The 20,563-nt window shown below is 55.6% G+C and overlaps 4 protein-coding genes across 6 annotated transcripts; 2 read left to right on the top strand and 2 right to left on the bottom strand.

Moving 5' to 3' along the window:
- Window positions 1–2,117: 2,117 nt before the first annotated feature.
- Window positions 2,118–2,642, top strand: ZNF593OS (ZNF593 opposite strand). The gene is made up of 2 exons (XM_053216118.1): window positions 2,118–2,162; window positions 2,443–2,642. Exons 1-2 carry the CDS (start codon window positions 2,118–2,120, stop codon window positions 2,584–2,586), a joined length of 189 nt encoding a protein of 62 aa, XP_053072093.1. The 3' UTR covers window positions 2,587–2,642.
- Window positions 2,643–2,896: 254 nt separating this feature from the next.
- On the bottom strand, window positions 2,897–3,873 carry ZNF593 (zinc finger protein 593). Its single transcript, XM_027060002.2, has 3 exons — window positions 3,544–3,873; window positions 3,286–3,348; window positions 2,897–3,191 (listed from the first exon to the last, which is right to left on the bottom strand). The coding sequence occupies exons 1-3, from the start codon at window positions 3,741–3,743 to the stop codon at window positions 3,050–3,052; spliced, it is 405 nt and encodes a 134-aa protein (XP_026915803.1). The 5' UTR covers window positions 3,744–3,873; the 3' UTR covers window positions 2,897–3,049.
- Window positions 3,874–5,226: 1,353 nt separating this feature from the next.
- Window positions 5,227–8,490, top strand: CC1H1orf232 (chromosome C1 C1orf232 homolog). The gene is made up of 4 exons (XM_053209424.1): window positions 5,227–5,310; window positions 6,433–6,516; window positions 6,627–6,724; window positions 8,174–8,490. The coding sequence occupies exons 1-4, from the start codon at window positions 5,227–5,229 to the stop codon at window positions 8,472–8,474; spliced, it is 567 nt and encodes a 188-aa protein (XP_053065399.1). The 3' UTR covers window positions 8,475–8,490.
- Window positions 8,491–9,695: 1,205 nt separating this feature from the next.
- FAM110D (family with sequence similarity 110 member D) lies at window positions 9,696–13,227 on the bottom strand. Of its 3 annotated transcripts, none has more exons than XM_027060005.2 (2): window positions 13,077–13,227; window positions 9,696–10,940 (listed from the first exon to the last, which is right to left on the bottom strand). In XM_027060005.2, the coding sequence occupies exon 2, from the start codon at window positions 10,844–10,846 to the stop codon at window positions 10,022–10,024; it is 825 nt and encodes a 274-aa protein (XP_026915806.1). In that variant the 5' UTR covers window positions 10,847–10,940; window positions 13,077–13,227; the 3' UTR covers window positions 9,696–10,021. The 3 variants fall into 3 exon arrangements, with proteins under 3 accessions (XP_026915806.1, XP_026915804.1, XP_026915805.1); XM_027060003.2 differs by lacking the exon at window positions 13,077–13,227 and adding an exon at window positions 12,922–13,055; XM_027060004.2 differs by lacking the exon at window positions 13,077–13,227 and adding an exon at window positions 11,516–11,617.
- Between the last annotated feature and the right edge of the window lie 7,336 nt (window positions 13,228–20,563).

Here is a 20,563-nt window from a genome sequence, read left to right as displayed (position 1 = left end):
GTCTAAAACAAAGACACTTAGACCTTAGTGCTGTGAAGATTTCCTTGAAGTATTTTGAAATCTGTCAAATGGGATGGATCTGAGCTATTATTATTGCTTTAGTTCTATGGAGAGGGGCCTGGGAAGGCTTCCCAGGGCCTGCCCCTCTGACTGTGTCACTTTGGAATCCCTACCAGTGCCCCAGTACCCAGCCTTCAAAGCCTGACATGATCTTGCCCCCAAATCCAAATTCTGCACTTGGCCTACGGATGGCCCATATAATGGGTGTGTTAGTTGCCATCATTTAATAATTTCACATACAAATTGAGTTCTCTGGAACTTAGCCCGCTCCCCTGGCTCCCTCCTACCATTACATGTGGCATCAAACAAGAATGCAGATTGTTATCTGCATCTTTCAGGGTCCTCGAAGGTACCTGCAGGCTTGACTCCCTCTCTGGTGAACCAGCAGGCTCCACTGTGCAACACAGCCCTCCCCTCTCTGGCTTTGTCCTTGGCCCCATTCATGCATCCTCATACCCTGAGCTGCACATGTCCTTTCATCACTCCTCCGTTTTGCCCTCTTCCTTCAACAGCCTCCCTGCGGCGCTCTGGGGAAGCCCAGGAAACACACACCTGTCTCCACCACCCTGATTTCATCAAACACCTACCCTGAGCCAGCCTGAACACACAGTCTTGTAGGGCAGAAACAGACAGGAACTCACCACTCACATGCACCCCTAAAAGGATTGGGGGCCTGACGTCCACAACATTGCCTTTATTTTTAAAAACTATTTATTCATTTAAGAGGTCATCTCTACACCCGACGTGGGACTTGAGCTCACAACCCAAGATCAAGAGTCGCATGCTCTTCCAACCGAGGCAGCCAGGCACCCCACATAACCTTGCCTTTATTTTCTGCTCCTAGCACCTGGCAGGGCTAGGCAGTTAAGGGCAGAGTAAATGGTAGCTTCTATTTTAACGTTTATTTATTTTTGAGACAGACAGAGACAGAGCATGAACGGGGGAGGGGCACAGAGAGAGAGGGAGACACAGAATCGGAAGCAGGCTCCAGGCTCTGAGCCATCAGTCCAGAGCCCGACGCGGGGCTCGAACTCACGGACCGTGAGATCGTGACCTGAGCTGAAGTCGGAGGCTTAACCGACTGAGCCACCCAGGCGCCCCAAGGTAGCTTCTATTTTAAAGGTAGTTTTCTGAGTTTATAAAAGTTCCTTCTGCATCTTTGTTGTAAAATATTCAAAGGTTAGCAGTAGGTCATTATATCTCTATTCTAGGCCCAAGTGGGGACCACTGTAAAGTTTCCATTCTCTGCATATGCAGGTACTCTGTATACTATTCTGAAAACATGTTGTTGTTGTTCATATTATAAGATAACCAATACCAAATGAATTAATACATGTTAAGTGCTTATAATACTGCCTGGCACAGTCAGCTGTTTTTTAACATGCCATGGACAGCTCTCTTAATCAGTATATGCTAATTTCCTTTTATTATTGTCCCCAAGCCAAGAATAGGAAAGTCCCTGTGGGAACTTCATCTTGCAGAAAGAAGTGATATGTGCCCTCCCCCCGCCAAAGTAATGGGCGTTGATGTAACAGAAACCAAGTGAAAAGGCTCACCAATGTTCAGGGCGACCAGGGACGGCTAATAAGGCACCCTGCCCCTCCTATGCTGAGGGCTGACTCGTGATATCCGACCATCTGAGGAGTAGGGATAGAGCCAGGACCCGGGCTGGGGAGACCCTCCCAGTACCTGGTCCAGGTCTAAGACTCCTGAGCGCTGCCAGGCAAGGCCTTTCCTGCCCTACCCAGCCTGGCCTCCCTGGTGAGTGGGGGAGGTGCTGCTCAGGCCTGATGCTGATCTCTCTTGACAGCTGCTCCTGAAGCTGGCAGGATGGGCAGGCGGGGGAAGGGACCAGATTTAAAGGTTCAGCTGCCCCGCCCCCTGCCAGACCTGGGAGGGCAGACGCTGGTGAGCATCCTCTGAGGTATGGCTCCCATGGATATGAGAGGTCAGACACCTCTATGCCCTGATTTCCACTCCTTGGTATTATGAACACCACTAATCCTCATTCCTGCTTCCACCCCACAGGCCGCCAAGGAAGACTAGTGGCACCCACCATGAGATTTCGACGCCTGACCCCTGGCTACTTCCGGGTGCTACAGGTAAGTACCTCTAACCTACGGCTTCAGCCACGGACCCCCTCTTTCCCCTACCATAGCTGGGCTAACACCCCCAGCATCCAGGCTGTCACGTTTCCTGCCGCCTGAGCGGCCAGGGCCCAGATGGGCAGTGAAGCGAGAGGGATTGGGGTGGAATCTCCCTGGGGCAGCAATGGCATCCATATCTCCTTCACCCAGCTGTACCCTCTCAGCTCCTTCCCACCCCCCCACCTTCCCAGAAGTCTCAACTGACCCCTCAGATGGACCCTCTGTGTACCTCCAGATGCAGATAGCTGGGGAGCTCAAAGCAGAGCCCCGGAGTCCACTGGCCGGGGTAGTGGCTACACTGCTGGCTGTCCTTGGACTGGGTGGCTCCTGCTATGCTGTCTGGAAGATGGTGGGGCAGCGGCGGCCGCCACAGGCCTGATGATAAAGTAGGCAGCCTCATGCCCGGGTCCTGGGGGAGGTGACTCAGTGGGGGCTGCAATCTCGGGAGCCCACTTCTTTTCTGAGGGTCAGTCCCTGATCTTCCCTCTCCCCTTCACTGACCTGGGCTCCATCTTGGGGCTCCAGCTCAGATGCCAGGACCCCTGAGGGAAAGCAAGGCTGTAGGTTCCAAAGCCGGACCAAGTGGGGAATGGACACCGTCAGCCCTGTAAACAAGAGTTACAGAGAAACCCCTACAGGGCAGGAGTTTGGAGGAGTGGCCTGGAGGTTAGAGTCAGAGACAAGTCGTCTTCATCCAGTTCCTTTATTGGGGGTGAGGGCACCCAGAAGAGGCCATCCACTTCCCAAACCCAGGGCCAAAATAGGTTGGCACAGTCTTTGCCAGCCTAGCCCTTGCACCACTGTCCATGGGCAGTTCCCCTGCCCTACATCCTCAGGCCATGTCAGGGAGATGTGTCCATCTCGGGGGCCTCAGTGGATACTTCTGTGGGCACGGCCAGCCGCTGGGGGGGCACATAAGAGCCCATACCCGCTGCCCTTTCGGCCTCCTCCTGACTGTAGGGCTCCACGCTCAGCTGCTTTAGCCTGGTTGAAAGAAGAGAGAGAGTTGGGAGCTGACCAGATGCAAGCCCTGTCTGCCCAGCACCCGTCCACCAGTCCTCTCCTTACTCCTTCATACCTCTTCTTGTGGTCTTTGGATCGGAAGTGGGTCTTCAGGGTGGTGGAATCGACGAAGTACCTCCTGTAGGGATGGGAGGTGGGTAAGGAGGAGAGTGAGGTGATGCATCTCAGGTATGCCTATCTCTCTGACGCGGGGCTCTGAGCCTGAAGTGATGGGAGGTCAGCAGAACCCGCGCGTCCTGGGACCCGGACCTCACGCCCCCGTCCCGTCCTGCGTACCCTTCTCCTCCCCAGGCCAGGCCCGGCCGGGACTCACGCGCAGGCCAGACAGCGATGCAGGCCGCCCCCTGGCAGGTCGGGGTCGGGCTCGGAGCCCAGGTCTGGACGAGACCGTGCGGGAACCTGGGGCCGCAGCTCGCGGTGAATTTCGTCCAGGTCCGGCTGCCGCCGCTTCGCCTTCATCTGGCGGGCCAGGGAGTGGGCTCGGTGAGCACCCGTCCGACGGGAGCGACCCATGGCCAGTGACGGCGGGGCCAGGGGGCCCAGAGACGGGTCAGGGGCACACGTGCGGGCGCTTCCGGATTGCTGGATGACGTCAAGGACGCCCGGGGGCGGAGCAGGTTCGTCCAGACTGCCTCAGATGACGTCACTCGCGCAGGCCGCTCCTTGAGCGCCCCCAGGCGGCGGTCGACGTCAGAGACGGAGCGCCGGGCGGGGCCCAAAGCTGCGGCTTCCGCCCAGGGCGAGGCTTTGGCCCGGGAGCGGCTGGGTGGTGCGGACCCCCGGGGGATTCCGCCCCCTGACCTCCGGTCCCTTCTGGCCCGACCTGTCTCTACTCCATCCCTTGGCACTATCACCCCATGCTTGTTCCCAGATCTTAGACTCCACGGTCAGCAAGGGGAGGGAATATGCCTTGAGCATCTCTGGGAGGCACTGAAAAATGTCTGTGATGTGAATAAATGAATTAATGAGTGCGAGTGAGTAAGTTTGGGATCTGGCCCCCACAGGGACTCCTGAGATACCTCCAGTTCCTGACAAAGCGCTCACCACTTCTCACCGTTCCCCAGTTATTCCCTTGGGTTTCCGTCCTTCGTGCACCCCCTGTCAAATCCGTGAGCAAGGAGTGCTCTGCTCAGGCATCTCCTCAGACTGCACGGGGTCAGCAACTCTCACAAGAAGTGGAAGGGCTGGCAGAAGCACCTCTCATCTTTGCCCCCTTTCTCTGAGCCCTGGGCTCCCTGGTGTGGGCTGGCAGCAAAGGCAGAGATACAGCCTAGGTATTTTGTGCTCAGAGTGGGGGGAAGGCCAGAGAGCCTTTCTCCGTTCATTGGAGCCTGGTGCCTTCCTGGCTGACCAGAGGAGCTCAGCAATAATTCAGGGGCTCCAGCTCTTTGGAACCTGTTGCCAGGAAACAGGGAGACATGCACGTGCGTCCCTGGGGAGAGGAATCGGTTTCCAGCCCAGACAAAGCAGAGAAATGTAAGCCCAGGGTGCTAGCCAGGGGCTTTGAGACCTCCCCACTCCAGTTCACAGTTGAGTGGGGACATAGGGCAGGCCCTGCTGAAGGCACAACTGGTATGGCTACAGTCACAGGGGCACCAGTGTGGGTCTTGGGCCCAAGGACTTTATAAATGGACTTTGTGAATGCAAGCAGATTTTTTTTGGAGCCATTGCAAGAGATCAAATTCAAGTACCCGTAGGGCCAGGAAGCGGGCCTCCGTGGAGAGAGATGTCTCCATTATTCTTAGCCAATATGGGTCAAGACGAGGGGCTGAGGCCACAGAAGCCAGCTCTGTCCTGTCTCCACCCCAGACTCCTCTGGATCAGCTCACCTGCCTGACAGTGTGCCAGCTGGGGAGGCTGGTGCATCTTTAATGAAGTCACCTGATCCCTGGGACAGGCTCTGGGCCTCACCAAGTTCCTGGAGCCAGACCCGCTGGGTGCCCACTGAGTCACTGCCTTCCTGAGCTTGGGTGCCAGGTCTGTTTTCCCTGCAGCCATGAACCAGGCCTTCTGGAAAACCTACAAGTCCAAAGTGTTACAGACCCTCAGTGGGGAATCTGAGGAAGACCTGGCAGAGGAGGTGGGTACCATCCATGTTTGCTGGGTGGGTCATGGGCAGAGAGAGCAGGAGTGAGATACAATGAAGAGCAAGGGACAGGCTCTGTGAGGGGAGGCACATTTGTGCAGAAACAATTGGCACCTTCAAGGATGACAGATGGCCTGGTGCCGAAAGCCAGGATATTTCAGGAAACTGAGGAAGAAGATTGGGGGGCCACGGGAAAAATGGTCATTGTCTCCCACGACAGACTCCATCTCCAAAGATGGCAGCCAAGGGCTGCCACATGGAAGAGACCAGGAGGCAGTAGCCACATGGGGCACATGCAGCTTGACACAACTTCCTAATGGGCAGAGCTAAGCAGAATTGGGATGGCTTGCCTGGAGAGGAAGTGAGGCCTATGGTCCTAGAAGTCGTGCTTGCCCTTAGAGGGTCACTGTTGCAGCATCAGATCAGAGACAGACTTGGAGCATGTTTATTCTGACATTTAAAAAAAATCAAAAAGGCTCTGACACTGGGAACGGTCTTACATCTAGAGGCTGTAATAAGTAGCAGTTCGTGCAAACAGATGTGGCAGGGGCAGGAACTAGTTCTATAGGGTGTGTGTGTGTGTGTGTGTGTGTGTGTGTGTGTGCGCATATCTCCATCTTTGTGTCTGTGGATGGGTGGAGAGGTTTAGTGTGCTGTAGATGGGCCTCTGTGCTGCTGCCTGCATTTCTGTAAGTTCACAGGTGTGAATGGTATAACAGTGTACGTGTCCTTGTATAGGTGCCTCACAGCACGTACAGCTATGTACAGGCGAAGAGGCATAGCCCTGTGGAGGCATGCTCATGTACAGGTGTGTGTCTACATCAGCATGCATGCCGTTGTCCACACATTTTTGGGTGTGTGTGGATACGTCCATGGGTGGGCAGGTATGTGGGCTCGAGGGTGTCTGCAGGGGTTTCCTATACAGGTAAGGTATGTGACTGGTGACTTTGTGTAGAGGTACACTTGTATGTATTTATGGAGGGCGTGAGGGGACCAGATGGGTGTTTAGTTGTGGGGGGTTGGGGTGCCGGGGTGTGTGTACCAGGCTAGCAGCGGGGGAGGGAAGTCCCATTCCTCTGGGACCTCTCTCATGCTGGGAGGGGTCTTGTGTCCCAGAGAGGGAACCCAGCGTTAGTGGACTCTGAGCCGGCAGAACCTACCGAAGAGGCTTTCCATCCCATGTCCCAGTTGGCCCGCCGGGTGAGTTCTTCCTTCTTTACCCCAGCCCTGGGGAGTCTGGAGGAGGCTGCTGTGGGATCCTGGGAGGTGGTGCTATGACCCTTCCCTGACTCCCAGCCCCTTCCTCCTAGGTTCAGGGGGTCGGGGTGAAAGGTTGGCTGACAATGTCGTCTCTGTTTAACAAAGAAGATGAGGACAAGCTGCTGCCACCGGAGCCCTGTGCCGACCAGTACGTGTTGGTGGGGGCTGGGATGGGCCTGGGGTCTCCCTTCTCCCACATCCTTTCCTTCTGGTCTATTTGTCTTTCTGACCAAGGAGGGAGGGGGAGAGGCAGCCACGGGCTGTTTCAGTTTCTCTCAGCAGGAAAGAGGCCAAATCATCATCTCTGGAGATTAGGTTAGATCTCAGGAGGACTTTAAGGGCTGTTGGGATTGAGGTGCTAGAAGGTATTTTAGGCTCTTTTTCCCCATCCACATGGGAGGGGTCATCTCCCTACAATCAGGGAACAGAAGACAGAAACTTTAGGCTCTTGGAACTGAGGGTGGTCCAGATCAGTGGTTCCCAATACCCTCATCCTCCTAGGGAATTTCTGCCAGACCCTCCTTCAAAGATTCTGATTCAGCAGGTGCAGGATGAGGCCTGGGGTCTATATTTGCAGCCAGGCTCCTGAAGACCTGAGGCAGGCTAGTCTAGGGACCACTATCTTGCTGGGGATTAGGGGATGGTACCCGGGCCAGCTCCTTTCTCCTAGCTCTATTTTGGCACACACTGCCTCCCTGCCCTTTCCTTCAGCCCAGTCCTGCCTCCTTCCTCTGACATTCCCTTATTCCTTTCTCCCCTCCAGTCCCCCTGACCCACCCATCTCTCCAGCTCCGGGGTTTCCTTTCTGTCCCCTGGCGCTCATCTCTTGTCCCTCCCAGAGCTCCAAGGACCCTTCCTTAGACCTGAGGCTCCCACCTCAAGCCTCATCACCGTTCCTTGACTGCCCTTCCCCTCCATGCCACCTCCCCAGTCCTCCTCCCGGCTAAGCCTCTGATCTAGGCGTTTCTCATTCCTCTGGGTCTCCTCACCTGTCCGTTTCTCCAGGGTTCCCTCATTTTCCTAGTCCCCCTTTCCCTCCACCCCAGAACATTGCCCCTGCCCCCGCCCCCGCCCCCGCCCTGCCTCTTTCCCCAGCGCTGCAACCCCGGCTTCGAAGATCCTTTCTCGAAGAGTCTGACCTCGCCCCTTCCCCCGGATGGCGACCTGCGCGGGGTCTCACTCCTCCCGCTAGCACCGCTGGGCCCCGCCACTCTCTCCGGTCCCCTCCCACAGCTTTCCGGACCCGGCACCTCAGGCTTCCCTTCTCTGGCCTTGCCCCTCTCCCCGAGTTCCTTCCCTAAACCCCGGACCCCTACTCTCTCCCCAGGGATCTTGGTCTCGGCCCCCTCTTCTCAGACCCCTCCCCTAATCCCCTGACCCTGTCCCACTCCGGCCTCCTTTCCCAGTGCCTCTGAACCCTCCCCTGGCCTCCAGGTCCTGACCTGCGTCCAGTCTCCCGGCACGCCCCCCCCCCCCTCCCGTCATCTGACCTCACCCTGGCTTCCCCGGCCCCACTCTTAGCGTCTGCACCCCGTCTCCCCTCTTCGTCCTCTCCTCCCGCCTCTCGGCCGGCCCCTGACCCGTCCCTCTCCCGCAGCCCGCTGGCGGCGAAGTCTCCCTCGCAGGCGGTGGCCGCGGCGGAGGCGGAGCCGCGAGGGTCCGGATTCTGGGACACGTTCGCCAGCAGGTGGCAGCAGCAGCAGGCGGCCGCGGCGTCAATACTGCGCGGCGCCGAACCCACCCGGGAGCCGGACCCCGAAGCCGGGGACGAGGCCGCGGAGGAGGCCGCCGAGCGCCCGGAGCCTGGGGAGGCCGACACTGTGGCCGGCTTCAAGTGGGGCTTCCTCACCCACAAACTGGCCGAGATGAGGGTGAAGGCTGCGCCCAAGGGTGACTAGCCGGCCGGTCCAACAAGGCGCCTGCTCTTCCCCTCGCCCCCTCCCCCCCCCCCCCCATAAAAGCCCTGACCCTGACCCGACACCCTGTGTGACCGCGTGCTTTTGTCCGGACCTCAGGGATGACTGCTTCTGGGTGGGCAACCTCAAGGCGGGGTCCAGCTCAAAGCGTCCTCCCCCTCTCCCCCCAAAAACGTACAGGGAGAAAATGACCAGACAGTCCTGGTGTCAGGAAAGGTTGTGTCCCATTTACACTACAACTTTCCAGGAAGCTGAGGAGCCCCAGAGGACAGGGCCCGTTGCCCTGTTCAGCCTCTTTTCATTAGACAAACGTTGCCTGTGGCCCTTTTATGTGCACAGTCCCTGTACTCGGGGAAGGAAGGTCAGAGACAAAGGAAAGAACTCAAACTACCAGCGGGTCCCACACAAAGTGACAAGTTGAGGCATAAAAATAAGGCTGTACTTGGGAGCTCGGAGGAGATGAGGCCGATTGGGAAATTCAGGAATTTCTGAGGGAGAATGAATATATGTAATCTTAGAAGGATGAGTGGAAAAAAAGGGGAAGGTAACTCAAGCAAAGGGAGGATGACCGTAAACAAAGACTTGGATGTGTGGACGTGTGTGAGGCAAACAGGGGACCCTGTGTGTCTCTGACGGAAAGGAAGACAGTGGCAGGATGTGAGGCTCCTGGTTGGCAAAATCCTCATTTGAAGAGTCCCTTCCTTTACTGTCCTCAATTCTGCATTCTTCACATCTCAGCCCATTCATAGCCAGTAACCAAAAGGGGGCAGCAAATCTCCAGGAATGCCGGCGGCCTTTCCGGGCGGGGGGGTGGGGGGGGGATCCCAGGTTTTGGGGGCAGACCCCTCGGCAGAACTCCCCAAACGCGCTATTCCAGGCTCCCAGCTTTAGTTTGGACCGACCTCAGGTCAGGATCAGTGGGGAAGATGATCATAATAGAGATACTACCAATTCAGTAGCGGTCTTAGCGGCTGTCGTTTATTGAACATTTCCTATACGCCAGCCACTTGGCCATGAGCTTTAGGACCCTTTCAAAAATACTTTGATCACCGAGGGGTGCAGCTGTGATTCGGAGAGGTTAAGTGTCTGCCTAGGGTCACGCAGTGAGCCTGGAACCCACACTCCAAACCCACGCACCTAACCACGCAAGTCCGCCCCGCCTCTTTCCTCAATATGGAATCGCTAATCCAACATCACGACTCCTTTAAATAACATTGTGGCTTTATTCAGCAGATTCTCTGATCTCCCACCCCAGACCTCTCTCCCCAGACCCGGCCTCCACAGGGGCCACATAGCTGCCCCCTCCCCCTCCGCCGTCTGCGCTGGGAAGGGCCTTTGGGAATCATTTTGTCCCAGCCTCCCAAGGTTCACAAGGGGAAGCCCAGATCCAGAGGGAAGGTCTCGCCCCACGGCACCCGGCGCGTCAGAGGCAGGGCGTCCCTTCCGGTGCCCGGGTCCAGCCCCGCGCCCACCCCTTAACCCTGCCCGGACCCCGGACTTCCCGGAAGCCCGCTCCCGAGCGGCCGCAATCACACCTCGGACTCGCGCGGCGGGTCGCGGGCGCGCTGGCAGCCGTACAGCCACTGGATGACGCGCGCGTTGCGCTCCACCACGGACACCGGGGGGCGCCCGTCCCGCGCCGAGCCCGCGGCCTCCGAGCCGCCGCCGCCGCCGCCCCCGCCGCCGCCAGCACCGTCCGGACGATCCGTGTCGCTGGACGTCCAGTCGCTGGTGTCCCCGGAGCCGGGCGGCGGCGGCGCCCCGGGCTGGGGGCTGGCGTCGGCGCCCCAGCTCTGCGGAGAGAAGCGCTCAGCGCCCAGCACCTCCACCAGCGCGCGCTCCAGGCCGCAGTAGTTGAAGAAGCGCTCCTTCTCCGACAAGGGCAGTGAGCATGTGGGGCACAGCGCCCGCTTTCCTGACGCTTCCGGGGCATCTTGGGGAGCGGCCCAAGCCCCAGGAGCCGCTGGTCGCTCGGTTGGGCCGGGACTGCTCGAGGTGGCGTCGCGGGGGGCCCCCAGGAAGAGGCGCCGCACCAGCCCCTGGCCCTTGGCGTTCTCTTTGTTCACCGAAGCCTTGCAGTCCCGCTTCTGGCGGTAGAAGATGAGGGAGTCAGGCCTTGGCAGCCGCCTGCCGCTGCTCCGGCGGGCGGGCCTGGGCGTCCTGGGCGATCCAGGGGGTCCCAACTCATTGTAGGGGTGCGGGGAGAGCGGTCCGGGACCCCCACGCAGGGCTGGCTCCTGACGTCGTGCTATCACTTGGTGTGTCTTGACATACTTGGCTTTGTCGGCCTCCAACCTCTCCACAGCGCTGGGGGTCCGTCCCCTGGACGGGGTGGAGGGAGAGGCCAGGATCATCTTAGCGGAGCTGGGCAGGATAGTACCCCATAAGCCACTGGAGGGAGGAAGCCAGTTGAGGAGCCAAGAACAATTGGTCGGGACTCCCTGGTACCTACAGGGAAGGAGGAATGGTCAGTGGGAAAGAGTAGATGGCCCTGCACCTCTCCTGTAGGCATTCCTGGGAATAGGATCAGCCAGCCACCCCTCCCCCATCCAAATCAACCAGTGCCGTGTCCAGGGGGCAGAAGCTCAGGCCACCTCTTCCCCTGCTCTCCTATCCCTCAAAGAGGTTGAGCAGGGGCTCCCTGGCCGCCCAGAAAAAAAAATGCCCCTTTGGGGCACCTGGGTGGCTCAGTCGGTTAAGCACCGACTTCGGCTCGGGTGGTGATCTCACAGTCCGTGAGTTCGAGCCCCGCGTCAGGCTCTGTGCTAACAGCTCAGAGCCTGGAGCCTGCTTTGGATTCTGTGTCTCCCTCTCTCTCTGCCCCTCCCCTGCTCATGCTCTGTCTGTCTGTCTCAAAAATAATAAATAAAAACATTAAAAAAAATTTTTAATGCCCCTTTGAGGGTGCCCTAATCTGGCCACGGAGCCATGCCAAGCAAGCATCAGCAAGCAGGACACTTGGAAAAGGAAGTGGGGCTGGTCCCAGCTCAATTCCCGCAAGTGGCCTCAACCGGAAAAAATACCTCTTCCCAACCCAGCAACTTTGAATCCTAGACAAGAAGGCTCCCCAGCCACAGGCTGGCTCTGGCGGGGCCCACCCTTCCCTCCCTGAAGCACTGGGGGTCAGGGATATAACTACAGGGTAGGAACCTCCAGTAATTGCAGCCAACTGCCCTGCCCAGTCCCAGCAGGGCCATGGGGAAGGAGAGAGAGCTGGTCACGAGGTCAGATCAGCCAGCTACCTGCCACCTCTGTACCTCTGCCAAGGAAATTCCCCAATGCCCAACTGTAAACATCACCTCTGCATTTCCATTTCACGGAGAAGGAAACTGATAGAGAGCAAGGGGCTTAATCAGGTCTTACTGAGAGTTAGGAGACGGGTCTCTAACCTCTCACTGCAGCACTAGTCCAGCTGGCGCCTCTCCTTGCCTATCAGAACTTCCCTCTTGTGTTTTGCTTCTATTCCTGCTGCTATAAAACCAAGCAGTTTCCATGAGATGTGGGCCCTTTGCCTCACTCAAAAGTTCCCTCCACAAATTCTTCCCCATAACCGGCCAGCATTCCCGGAAATCTGCCCTCGGGGTCCCTGCCCTCTTCTCATCCTGAGACCCTGTGACCCTTGTCCGCCACCTCCACTCGGCCACTGGGGAAGAGGACCTGGAGCGGTTGTAAATCAAGAGCTGACAGTTCCACTGGCAGTAACAGAGGGGGCCACCCACATGGCTCAGCAAACCCCATGCCACCCCTGCTCCCTGAATCCTCCATTCAGTTGAAAGGGAGACATAAGTTCTGGGGGCTGAGGGGACCTGACCTCCAGTCTAGAGGCAACAAAAGAACAGAACTTGCCAGGGATAGAGGGAGGGTCCCCGCCCCCAGAGGCCTTGGAACAGAGACCCTGCCAACCCCCCCAGCCCAGCATAGCCAGTTCAGCTTTACTGGCTCTGTCTCTGTCTCTCTCTGTGTCTCTCTGCCTCTGTCTCTGTCTCTCTGTCTCTCTGTCTCTCTGTCTCTCTCTCTCTCTCTCTCTCTCTCTCACACACACACACACACACACACACACACACACACACCTATCTAGTGTTTAGTAAGTCAGTCCATAGGTAGTTGGTGGCTGGGAACTCAGGCAGCAAGGAGAGCCTGGAAGTGTCCTTCCTCCCAGCTCTCAAGAAATAACACCAGGCAATGGGTCAGATTCCAAGGTCCCAGGAGGGCACTGTGCTTGTCTGACCTCATGGTTATCCTCCCATCCCCTTCTCCTCTTCCCAGCCCAGAGGAGCAAGGCTATAAAAAGTCCTTAAACACAGGGACCAAAATAATCTGCCGTCCGCTGTCTCTTCCCTGCCTCCTGGGTTGGCCCTGATGCTCGACCACAGATGTTCCACCCTAGAAGCCTGGCAGACATTAGGATGCCCTCCGTCCATTTGCCCACCTTCTCCCAGTCCTGTGGTTAGTGGTCTGAACTTTGCTCGCGGCTTCAGCTCTGGACATGGGCTGGGAGATTTGTTCGCTGGCTTCGTGTCAGCCTCCCAGCTCTAGGGTCCCTGAGTGCCTGCCCACCCCAGCCTGGGCTCAGGATGCACTCACCTCTGAGTATGGAGGCTGAATGCAGGGGTCCCTGGGAAGGACCACAGGAGGCCAGGAGGGACAGCAAGGACTGGAAGTAACTTTGGTAGCAGCCAAACCTCACTCTCCACAGGAAAAGGCGAGAGAGCCTCCACCCCCCCCCCCCTCCAGATTAACCCTTGCCTTCCTGACCAGGAGCCTGGTCTCCAGTTAACTCCTTCCTGGTCACAGTCTCAGGGCTGGAGAGGACCCTTGGACCAGGTCCAGCTCCTTTATTTTACAGCTGGCCACACAGGCCCTGACAGGTTAAATGATTTGTATGGAGGCACAGTGAGCTTGGGACACTGCCAGGACCCTAGATAAGGTCTCCTGATTCCCTAGCTTCCTCCAGAGGCCTGGGGTAGGGACATTCTATTCATGTGGGGCCAGTCCCCTCTGCTAGGCGTTTGCAGAACCTCTTGGTTAAATGGGAAGGCAGAGCAGGGTCCTAACTGACTGTGCTGTTTCCTCTGTAGCAGGTTTAGGCCTGTCCTGATTGGGGTGTGTGGATGGTGTCAAGCCTGCTCTCCCTAGGGGTGAGGCCAGGAATCTGCAGCCTAAGGGTGGGGGCATGGGTGCCGCAGATGTGCGGGGTGAGCCTGTCCTAGCAAGTCTTGGGAAGACAGCCACCTTGGAGCCCACTGGAGGTGCCTCTGCCCATGGTCCTCTTATGGCCAATGAGATTGGCTGGGAAGAGGTGGTGAAGGAAGGATTCTGGGGCCAAGCCTGGGTCCTTTGGTCTCCTTTCTCCCTTGTCCCACCAGGGACTTCTAGAGCTGACATCTCATGTCTCAAGGGGGAGCCCTGTCCCCGCAGTGCTTGGTGCCAGGAGACCTCTTTCCTTCTCCCCAGTAAACTGCAGCACCCAGAGCAAAAAAGTCAATGTCCCTGCCAAGGGGCCCCTGCCCTCCTTCAACTGACCACTTTCCACAAATCCCTTTCCCTCTCATGTAGAACTTTCAATGTCTGCAAAGTACATTCACACCTGTGCTCTTGGATCTCCTTTGTCTATCCTAAAAACCCTAGGGCCCCCCCCCCCCAGCAGAGGTGACCATCCCACTTGATGGATGAAGAAACAGGATCTTGCCAAAACTCAACTCCAAAACCACTCTCCACTGTACCCTCTGTCTGTAAAGTAAGGTAATGAGACTGAAAAAATCAGAGGCCCATTTGCTGGTAAGAGATTTTTATCACCTAGTTAAAGGAAGGTTTTTGTTTTTTGGGTTTTTTTTGGTCCATGATAGTTCCATATTGTATTATTACGGCTCTTTGAGAAGTGCTTTCATCTACATGATCACAGTTCATCCCTCGGACAATCTTTGGGGAATAGTAGGTTTTAGTTCCCCCATTTGACAGTTGAGAATACCGAGACTCAGAGATGTGAAATGACTGATCCAAGCTCACACAAGGCAAAGAACTTCTACTGGGAGATTAATATATGCTGGACACTGTTCTGTGTGTGCTTCATGCCATGACTAATACGTTTAATTCTCCAAACAACCCAGTGAAATGGGTACTTTCTTTCTCCTAATTTTATAGATGCAGGTTGGAGTCTTGGCCCATAGTGCTGAGATCTGGTGGTGAAGGGGTTAAGCGTGGAGGCTGGGCAGGGCCCAGCTGGGATGCTGTCAATGGCAGGAAACCTGGCCCGTGAAGGAGGGGGAGGATGGGGCTGTTGTGTCTGACAACCCCCATCCCTTTGGTCTTAAAGGAGCATCCGGGTTGGGAAGGGCAGGTGGGGTGGGGTGGGGAGTGGGCTTCTCAGCTCTTTTCTAGGACAGATGCTGGACTGCAGAATGAGGGATTCAGAGTGGAACGCAGGGGCTGCCCTGGGGCAGCCCCTGGTCTGATGAGGGTGACTAGAAGGGACTCTGCTTGTAGGAGCACTCCATCAGATGGGGGAGGCAGCCCCAGCCCTCGGAGTGCCCAGTCAGAGGGGGGAGACACAGCTCTGGAGTCCGAGGTGGGGGATGGTCAAGTAGCCTTGCTCTCACCAGCGCACAGTCTGAGGGGTGACAGTACCCTGTCCCGGGATGCCAATGGAAACAGACCCTCTACTGTGCTGGCGGAGCAGGCTCATGGAGGAGAGGTCAAACTGGATTGGCCTTCTGGGTAAGAGAGCCCTGCAAGTCAGTGAGAGAGTGAGGAGTGGGGAGATCATGAGGTGGAGCTCCAGCTGCCTGCCCCCGCCCCGTCTCTGGGTCACACTTGCCATGAACGGATCATCTGTCTTTCTGGTAATGGATCCCTAGGGACATCCTTAAAGTGGCTCCTTCCGGTGCTAGAGGCAGGACCCTGGGCCTGTGGGAGGCCAAATCTGAGAGATACTTCCTTCCTATTTCCAAGCTCATTCCCGGATCACCTTGATGATCAGTTGGAAATGGGCTGAGTCAGAACTGGCTCCTTCCGGAGAAGAGGGGCGGGGTGGGGAGGCTGGGGGAGCAGCTCTGGTCAGTGTCGGGAATAATGAGAAGGCTCTGGGAGGCCTTCAGATCCAGCCTCAGGCCCCCCCGACCCACACTGTCACCTCTCTTAGCAGCCAGCTACAGGCCCCTCACCACAGCCACACACACCTCAGCCCCTGCCTTTGATTCTGACCCTGGTGTAACCGCTCACTGGCTGTGTGGCCTGGAGCAAGAACTCAACCTCTCTGAGTTCCCTTCTGTGTAAAATCGGAATGAGAAGACCCCGGTCTTGAGTGGCACAAAGAAGTGGCAGCTGAGAAAGCCCCTGGTGCCTCAAGGTGCTCATAAATGTTAGATGGATCTGCCTCTTAGCCCCTGCCCTGCAATGACACCTCCGGCCTAAATTGTTTCTAACCCCACAGTCTCAGCTGCTGTCAACAAATCATTCTGAACTCTGCTCTGCGCTGTGGGGTCAGCAGCAGGGTCAGACCGGTTTCTGCCCTCAGGGAGCTCAGCCTGCTTAGGGGTGGATTGGGGGGCTGGGGCAGGACAGACTGATCACAACTTCAGCCAGAGCAGCGCTTCTTTCTGTGACGGAGATGAACAAAGCAGGGGAGAGGGGAGGACGTGTGTTCTGCCACAGAAGAGGGGGGGTACGTTTTTCAAACAGGGGGTATCTGGGCCTGGAAGGGATTTCTGGCAGGGGTGGGATGTCTGGTGGGGTCTGGAGGAGGGGGGTGTTGGGGGAGGGATGGTGAAAGCTACAGGCCCCAAAACAGCAGGAGCCAGGGTGTCAGGGAGGGGACTGCAGGGGGTGTGGAGAAGGGAGGGGAGGAGGGGGAGAGAGAGGGAGGAGGGGGAGAGAGGGACAGAGGGAGGGAGAGGCTCAGGAGGGCTGAGAGACAAGATGAGGTGCCTAGAAGGGAGGAGATGCGTGAGGTGGTGGGGGGTCCTGAGAAAAGGCGGCTCAGAGGAGAGGGCTCAGGGAGGGGTCAGGAGCTGCCAGCTGGAGGGGCCCCCTGCGCCATGTGCGCCCCCACGGAGATCAGAGCCGCTATCCTGTAATTCGGGACCTTCCGTTTAGGAAAGAATCTCAGCCACAACAATAGCCTGGCTCCCGCTCTGCCTCCGAGGGGTGCGGCCTCTGGGCAGAGCCGTTGCCCAGCACCCACCGGGGGAGGGAAGGGCAGCGGGGTCGCGGAGAGGAAGGTGTCATGACACGCTGTTGGTGGAGCCCCTCCGCGTTGCCAGTGAACACAGTGAGTAAGAGAGAGGCTGTCCGCTCGCACAGCGCTTCCAGCCCAGGGTTAGAATAAGGAAACCAACTCCATTTACTGTCCGCTGTGCGCGAGGCGCTGCGCTCCTTGCGACACCTGCTTCTTCCCAAACCCTAGGGGGTGCGGGGAGGGAGCGGGCAGAGGCGGAGAAGTGACTCGGCCAGGGTCACACGGCTTGGAGGCGGCAGAGCCGGGCCTGCAGAGCGGACTCGCACCCACAGGGCAGCACCCGCGGCCCGGGCTCTTGGGCAGATCTGCTCTCCCTCGAGGTGGAGCTCGGAGTCTTCCGGACGCACGCACGGGCGGGCACGAGGGCAGCCCCCGGTGGCAGCGCTTCCCCACCTGCTGGCACCTCCTCCGCCCCCACGCCTTTCTCTGGTCACCCTCACTTTCCTCCGCTGGCCTCAGCGAGGGCGCCTCTTGATCCAGTGCAAGGAACCCAAACCATCCAGTCTCCGCTTAGCGGAGTAGGGAACACACACATGGGAGAGCAGTCGGGGGCAGGGTTCGCGTGGAACGCGGCGGCAAGAAATGTATCCTCCTGCAAACATTGACAAATATGCGTTCATAATGACAAGTTGAAAAATATGTCTTGGTGTTTCTTTTTAACACAGAGAAAGCCATGAAAATATCAAACATGACTGAATTTAATTATTATTGCACACGTATGGGTATTTTGGTCAAGGGCCAACAATAGTGGATGAGTAAGAAAATAAACATGGGAGTAATTCACAAATTGTTCTAGCTTTATTCCGTAAAATCTATTTTTCTTGTCTTGATTTAAGCAAAGTTACTAAATATGTTACTATAGTGAAAAGCTTCAGGGGTGCTTAGCTGGTTCAGTCATTAGAGCATGTGACTTAATCTCAGGGTCATGAGTTCTAGACCCAGGTTGGGTGTAGAGATTGCTTAAAAAAAAAAAAAAGTTTCATATCACTCGCGTTGTACTGGCAGTAATGCCCTGCTAGCCTCTCTGCAGTTGTTTTCTTGTTAGTTTTTTTTAACATTTCTATTTGGTGAAAGTTTGATCTGTTGACATAGTAGGAAATAGAATTGAACATAAAAATTTTAGTGTTTTTAATGTTTATTTATTTAAAAACATTTTTAATGTTTATTTCTTTTTGAGAGAGACAGAGGGTGGGGGGGTGAGGAGCAGAGGGAGAGAGAGAGACAGAGCGAGACTGCGCATGAGAGAGAGAGAGAGAGAGAATGAGCGGGGGAGGGACAGAGACAGAGAGAGGGAGACACAGAATCCAAAGCAGGCTCTAGGCTCTGAGCTGTCAGCACAGAGCACAACGCAGGGCTCGAACTCAGGAACTGTGAAATCATGACCTGAGCCAAAGTCAGACACTTAACCCACTGAACCACCCAGGCGCCCCTCAAGCATTTATTATTATTTTTTTTTTATTTTTTCAACTTTATTTATTTTTTTTAATTTTTCTTTTTAACGTTTATTTATTTTTGAGACAGAGAGAGACAGAGCATGAACGGGGGAGGGTCAGAGAGAGAGGGAGACACAGAATCTGAAACAGGCTCCAGGCTCTGAGAGGTCAGCACAGAGCCCAACGCTGGGCTCAAACTCACCGACTGCGAGATCATGACCTGAGCCGAAGTCGGACGCTTAGCCGACTGAGCCGCCCAGGCGCCCCTCAACTTTATTTTAAGCAATCTCTACATCCAACGTGGGGCTTGAACCCAGGTGCCCCCAACATAAAAATCTTAAAGCAATACTTAAATTTAGAGATGAACTATTGCACTTATTTTTAAGAATGTTTATTTATTGTCGAGAGTGAGCAAGCAGGGGAGGGGCAGAGAGAGAGGGAGAGAGAGAATCCCTAGCAGGCTCTGCGCTGTCAGCACAGAGCCTGATGGGGGACTCCAACCCACGAACCATGAGATCATGACCTGAGCTGAAGTCAGATGCTTAACCCACTGAGCCACCCAGGTGCCCCAAGGTGATTTTGATATCGGGACCCCTTTGAAGAGCAGGGATCCCTCTAGTCAGTTCTAAGGGTGGCACAGAGCTGTGGGTGTGTGTCACATTGAACACACCCAATGGTGGGGACCTACCCTTCTGTATGTGAGGAGGGTAATTCCCGGAAAAGGTGGAGGTTGAGAGCTGGGCAGATACCCAAAAAAGTGAGTATTACAACCATCATCCCTAATATCATCACAGCATCGTAACTAACACCTTAATATTGTCACGGGTTTATAATCGTCACCTTCTTCACAGTCATTGCCAGCTTCTCCATCGTTTCCAGCACCATGAACCTCTGTGGTTTTGGCCACTCAGCAATTACCCTCACCCTACCCTGACCTTGGCCACCTGTGCTCTTAGAATGGAGAAACTTGACTCAGGGTGGGGTGCTTGACCTAGGCTTGGGTCAAAAAGCCTATCACATTTCTCTGGCCCCAGTTCTTCATTTAAAGATGGGCATGTAACTCAATTACAGCCGAGGGGAATTTTGCCGAGACCGTTGAGACAAATCTCTCTCCTCTTTGCTGTGCAAGAACCTGGGAAGACAGAGCCCAGAGAGTCCAGCCTGCCCGAAGACTGCGTCAGCAGAGAGGAAGCAGTATTGAGAGTCAGAGACAGTGAAAATGGACCTTGATGAGTGGGGCCTTTTTATCTAATCATATCTGAAGCAAACCTCTACGTGGTCTTCACAGTTGGGGAAGCCAATACCTTTCCCTTTGGCTTAACCCTGCTGGGTTGATTTTTCAGTCACCTACGTCCAAAATAAACTGGAAGGAAACACCATTCTCTCCAAAACCAGGGTCATAATCAGAGTGCCTGCAGCATTGAACATGAGAAGCCTTCGTTAGCTTACCATTCTAACCTATCTCCGCACTAATTTCTCAGGAATGTTGAACAAATGCTTCCAGGTTTGTTGTGAAGCAGACTCAAGAGAACAGAAGTTCTCATTAAGGAGTCAGGAGACCAAAGTTCTGGTCCTGACTTTGACATGAACTCACTCTTGGTCTGGAGCAAGTCGCTCTGTCTTGAGTGTCAGATTCAGATCTATTAAAAGGAGGAAAGTGGATTATACCAGTGGCTCCCCAGTGCTATTCCTTGGTGGATTCCAGTCGGCTACATAAAATTTACCTGGGGAGCTTGCTAACAAGACAGATGCCAGACCTCTGTCCTTGGAGAACCTAATTTAATAGATCTGGTGGGGAGTCAAGACGGAAAGACTAGGGGCGCCTGGGTGGCTCAGTCAGTTAAGCGTCTGACTTTGGCTCCGGTCATGATCTCACAGTTCGTGGGTTCAAGCCCCGCATTTGGGCTCTTTGCTGTCAGCATGGAGCCTGCTTTGGATCCTCTGTCCACTCTCTCTCTGCCCCTCCCCTGCTCACGCTGTCTTTCAAAAATAAACATTAAAAAAAAAAAGAAGGAAAGACTATAACAGTGGCTCAGACTGATTTTATTGATATGAAGTACCTTCCTAGAGATTCTAGATGTAATGTGTTATCTCTTGCAACTGAAAGTAGCTCTAATATTGCTTGTTCAGTTGACTGAAACATGAGGTGTATTTAGGGAGGTTGAGATGTTGGCATATCTCTGGTGAATGTGTCTCATGTCTAAGAAGATAGGAATGTTGCAGAAGATTTATCATGTGAAATTGTATATGTTCCCTAATCCCACTGAGTACATCCCCCTACCCCCCGCCCCCCACAAGAGGGCTCAGAGGGTAGTTCTTCACCTCCGTGTTGAGATAAGCATAAGTGAGAACACCAGGATCCTTGGAAAATTTTATGGTGGATGTGCTCTGCAGTTGGGGTATAT

This window comes from Acinonyx jubatus, chromosome C1 (genome assembly GCF_027475565.1).
Source record: "Acinonyx jubatus isolate Ajub_Pintada_27869175 chromosome C1, VMU_Ajub_asm_v1.0, whole genome shotgun sequence".
NCBI classification, from domain to species: domain Eukaryota; kingdom Metazoa; phylum Chordata; class Mammalia; order Carnivora; family Felidae; genus Acinonyx; species Acinonyx jubatus.
This window is presented reverse-complemented; position numbering and strand designations above follow the sequence as displayed.

Coding starts and splice junctions, on each gene's coding strand:
- ZNF593OS (XM_053216118.1), top strand. CDS start 2,118: ATGAGATTTCGACGCCTGACCCCTGGCTACTTCCGGGTGCTACAG. Junction 2,163..2,442: donor GCTACTTCCGGGTGCTACAG/GTAAGTACCTCT, acceptor GTGTACCTCCAG/ATGCAGATAGCTGGGGAGCT.
- ZNF593 (XM_027060002.2), bottom strand. CDS start 3,743: ATGGGTCGCTCCCGTCGGACGGGTGCTCACCGAGCCCACTCCCTGGCC. Junction 3,349..3,543: donor CATCGCTGTCTGGCCTGCGC/GTGAGTCCCGGC, acceptor CCATCCCTACAG/GAGGTACTTCGTCGATTCCA. Junction 3,192..3,285: donor TCCAAAGACCACAAGAAGAG/GTATGAAGGAGT, acceptor TCTTTCAACCAG/GCTAAAGCAGCTGAGCGTGG.
- CC1H1orf232 (XM_053209424.1), top strand. CDS start 5,227: ATGAACCAGGCCTTCTGGAAAACCTACAAGTCCAAAGTGTTACAGACC. Junction 5,311..6,432: donor AGGAAGACCTGGCAGAGGAG/GTGGGTACCATC, acceptor CTTGTGTCCCAG/AGAGGGAACCCAGCGTTAGT. Junction 6,725..8,173: donor CCGGAGCCCTGTGCCGACCA/GTACGTGTTGGT, acceptor CCTCTCCCGCAG/CCCGCTGGCGGCGAAGTCTC.
- FAM110D (XM_027060003.2), bottom strand. CDS start 12,980: ATGTCCAGAGCTGAAGCCGCGAGCAAAGTTCAGACCACTAACCACAGG. Junction 10,941..12,921: donor AACCACAGGACTGGGAGAAG/GTGGGCAAATGG, acceptor CCTTCCCTGTAG/GTACCAGGGAGTCCCGACCA.